The 3647-nt window shown below is 76.6% G+C and overlaps 1 protein-coding gene across 1 annotated transcript; it reads left to right on the plus strand.

Moving 5' to 3' along the window:
• Positions 1-1462: 1462 nt before the first annotated feature.
• On the plus strand, positions 1463-2959 carry LOC114487734 (basic proline-rich protein-like; the record flags this gene model as incomplete). Its single annotated transcript, XM_028499548.1, has 1 exon — positions 1463-2959. A coding segment is annotated over one exon (1497 nt), but the record flags the coding sequence as incomplete, so codon positions are not given.
• Between the last annotated feature and the right edge of the window lie 688 nt (positions 2960-3647).

Raw genomic sequence — 3647 nt, forward strand, 5'->3', positions numbered from 1 at the left:
CCTCCCGGACCGGGGCACGAACCCACGTCCCCTGCATCGGCAGGCGGACTCTCAACCACTGCGCCACCGGGGAAGCCCCCTCAATCCTGTTTTTTATTAGTTTATTAATTGTTTCATTTTAAGTTATAAAATATTTGGTGCATACTGTATGTTTATATAGGATGCAGATATGTTATAAAGGTTAGGGAAGCAAACACCTCATGTTCACAACCTTAATGAAGAAATGGAACATTACGAAATCCACTGAAGCCTTCCACTCACTGTTTGTCTTTGTTTTCTTCCAAGGAAGAATGTGCTTGCCTAAGGTGGCTCTGAGGGCGCATCTCAACACTTGGCCCATTCTCCTTGCCTTCATGTTAATTACCAAAGCCATCAGATAGCTGGTCTACATTATGCAGCATTCATACTAAGTTAACAAATCTATGCAACTCTTCCTGCATTAATACGACTTTTCTCCCCCAGTAAACCTACAAGCCAATGCTTAATTGTGCCTATGTGCTCTTTAAAGATCTGGTGATGGGTTTGTCCCTGGGGGAGCAAACACATTGAGCTTCCTTCTGGCATGCCCATGCAGAATGCTCCCCTCTGTCAAGGATGGTGAGGGTTTCTGTGACAAGGAAGCACCAGGTCACAACCCTTGGTCTCAGCCACACGGCCCAGTGCCAGCCCTCTGGTCATTGGAAGGAGCTGCAAAGTTCAGACGATGTACTCATTTCAAAAGTTCACACAGCCTTTGCAAGATTTGTAATAAACCACAAAAGCAGAAGGACTAAATGCCAGAGACCCTTGTCCTCCCACTGAAACACCCTGATGTCTGTCGGATGGCAAAGGAAAGCAGAACCAGCAGAGAAGTATTTTACCTAAAAATATCTGAGACAGGAGAACAGACGTGAAAGTGGAGGTAAAATGAAGGAGATTCTTCCCTGGAGCTGTCTTGGTGTCAGTAAATCTTGGCTTTCTTTCCTGGGGTTGTTATCTTGCAGTTGTTTTTTAAATTTTTTTTAAATTTTGAAATTTTTATTGAAGTATAGTTGATTTACAGTGTTGTGTTAATTTCAGGTATGATTCAGTTATATATATATATATATGTACATATATTCTTTTTCAGACTCTTTTCCATTATAGGTTATTACAAGATATTGAATACAGTTCACTGTGCTATACAGTAGGTCCTTGTCATTTATCTATCGCAGTTGTTTGTTTTTTTTTTCATATATATTTTTTTGGCCGTGCTGTGTGGCATGTGGGATCTTAGTTTCTTGACCAGGGATCGAACCTGTGCCCCCCACAGTGGAAGCTCGGAGTCTTAACCACTGGACCGGCCAGGGAAGTCCCAGCAGTGGGTTTGTTTTTTTTTTAATTTAATTTAATTTATTTTTTATACAGCAGGTTCATATCAGTCATCTATTTCACACATATTAGTGTACACATGTCAGTCCCAGTCTCCCAAGTCACCCCACCACCCCCCCCCCCCCCCCCCCCCCCCCCCCCCCCCCCCCCCCCCCCCCCCCCCCCCCCCCCCCCCCCCCCCCCCCCCCCCCCCCCCCCCCCCCCCCCCCCCCCCCCCCCCCCCCCCCCCCCCCCCCCCCCCCCCCCCCCCCCCCCCCCCCCCCCCCCCCCCCCCCCCCCCCCCCCCCCCCCCCCCCCCCCCCCCCCCCCCCCCCCCCCCCCCCCCCCCCCCCCCCCCCCCCCCCCCCCCCCCCCCCCCCCCCCCCCCCCCCCCCCCCCCCCCCCCCCCCCCCCCCCCCCCCCCCCCCCCCCCCCCCCCCCCCCCCCCCCCCCCCCCCCCCCCCCCCCCCCCCCCCCCCCCCCCCCCCCCCCCCCCCCCCCCCCCCCCCCCCCCCCCCCCCCCCCCCCCCCCCCCCCCCCCCCCCCCCCCCCCCCCCCCCCCCCCCCCCCCCCCCCCCCCCCCCCCCCCCCCCCCCCCCCCCCCCCCCCCCCCCCCCCCCCCCCCCCCCCCCCCCCCCCCCCCCCCCCCCCCCCCCCCCCCCCCCCCCCCCCCCCCCCCCCCCCCCCCCCCCCCCCCCCCCCCCCCCCCCCCCCCCCCCCCCCCCCCCCCCCCCCCCCCCCCCCCCCCCCCCCCCCCCCCCCCCCCCCCCCCCCCCCCCCCCCCCCCCCCCCCCCCCCCCCCCCCCCCCCCCCCCCCCCCCCCCCCCCCCCCCCCCCCCCCCCCCCCCCCCCCCCCCCCCCCCCCCCCCCCCCCCCCCCCCCCCCCCCCCCCCCCCCCCCCCCCCCCCCCCCCCCCCCCCCCCCCCCCCCCCCCCCCCCCCCCCCCCCCCCCCCCCCCCCCCCCCCCCCCCCCCCCCCCCCCCCCCCCCCCCCCCCCCCCCCCCCCCCCCCCCCCCCCCCCCCCCCCCCCCCCCCCCCCCCCCCCCCCCCCCCCCCCCCCCCCCCCCCCCCCCCCCCCCCCCCCCCCCCCCCCCCCCCCCCCCCCCCCCCCCCCCCCCCCCCCCCCCCCCCCCCCCCCCCCCCCCCCCCCCCCCCCCCCCCCCCCCCCCCCCCCCCCCCCCCCCCCCCCCCCCCCCCCCCCCCCCCCCCCCCCCCCCCCCCCCCCCCCCCCCCCCCCCCCCCCCCCCCCCCCCCCCCCCCCCCCCCCCCCCCCCCCCCCCCCCCCCCCCCCCCCCCCCCCCCCCCCCCCCCCCCCCCCCCCCCCCCCCCCCCCCCCCCCCCCCCCCCCCCCCCCCCCCCCCCCCCCCCCCCCCCCCCCCCCCCCCCCCCCCCCCCCCCCCCCCCCCCCCCCCCCCCCCCCCCCCCCCCCCCCCCCCCCCCCCCCCCCCCCCCCCCCCCCCCCCCCCCCCCCCCCCCCCCCCCCCCCCCCCCCCCCCCCCCCCCCCCCCCCCCCCCCCCCCCCCCCCCCCCCCCCCCCCCCCCCCCCCCCCCCCCCCCCCCCCCCCCCCCCCCCCCCCCCCCCCCCCCCCCCCCCCCCCCCCCCCCCCCCCCCCCCCCCCCCCCCCCCCCCCCCCCCCCCCCCCCCCCCCCCCCCCCCCCCCCCCCCCCCCCCCCCCCCCCCCCCCCCCCCCCCCCCCCCCCCCCCCCCCCCCCCCCCCCCCCCCCCCCCCCCCCCCCCCCCCCCCCCCCCCCCCCCCCCCCCCCCCCCCCCCCCCCCCCCCCCCCCCCCCCCCCCCCCCCCCCCCCCCCCCCCCCCCCCCCCCCCCCCCCCCCCCCCCCCCCCCCCCCCCCCCCCCCCCCCCCCCCCCCCCCCCCCCCCCCCCCCCCCCCCCCCCCCCCCCCCCCCCCCCCCCCCCCCCCCCCCCCCCCCCCCCCCCCCCCCCCCCCCCCCCCCCCCCCCCCCCCCCCCCCCCCCCCCCCCCCCCCCCCCCCCCCCCCCCCCCCCCCCCCCCCCCCCCCCCCCCCCCCCCCCCCCCCCCCCCCCCCCCCCCCCCCCCCCCCCCCCCCCCCCCCCCCCCCCCCCCCCCCCCCCCCCCCCCCCCCCCCCCCCCCCCCCCCCCCCCCCCCCCCCCCCCCCCCCCCCCCCCCCCCCCCCCCCCCCCCCCCCCCCCCCCCCCCCCCCCCCCCCCCCCCCCCCCCCCCCCCCCCCCCCCCCCCCCCCCCCCCCCCCCCCCCCCCCCCCCCCCCCCCCCCCCCCCCCCCCCCCCCCCCCCCCCCCCCCCCCCCCCCCCCCCCCCCCCCCCCCCCCCCCCCCCCCC

Source organism: Physeter macrocephalus, chromosome 14 (assembly GCF_002837175.3).
Source record: "Physeter macrocephalus isolate SW-GA chromosome 14, ASM283717v5, whole genome shotgun sequence".
Classification (NCBI taxonomy): domain Eukaryota; kingdom Metazoa; phylum Chordata; class Mammalia; order Artiodactyla; family Physeteridae; genus Physeter; species Physeter macrocephalus.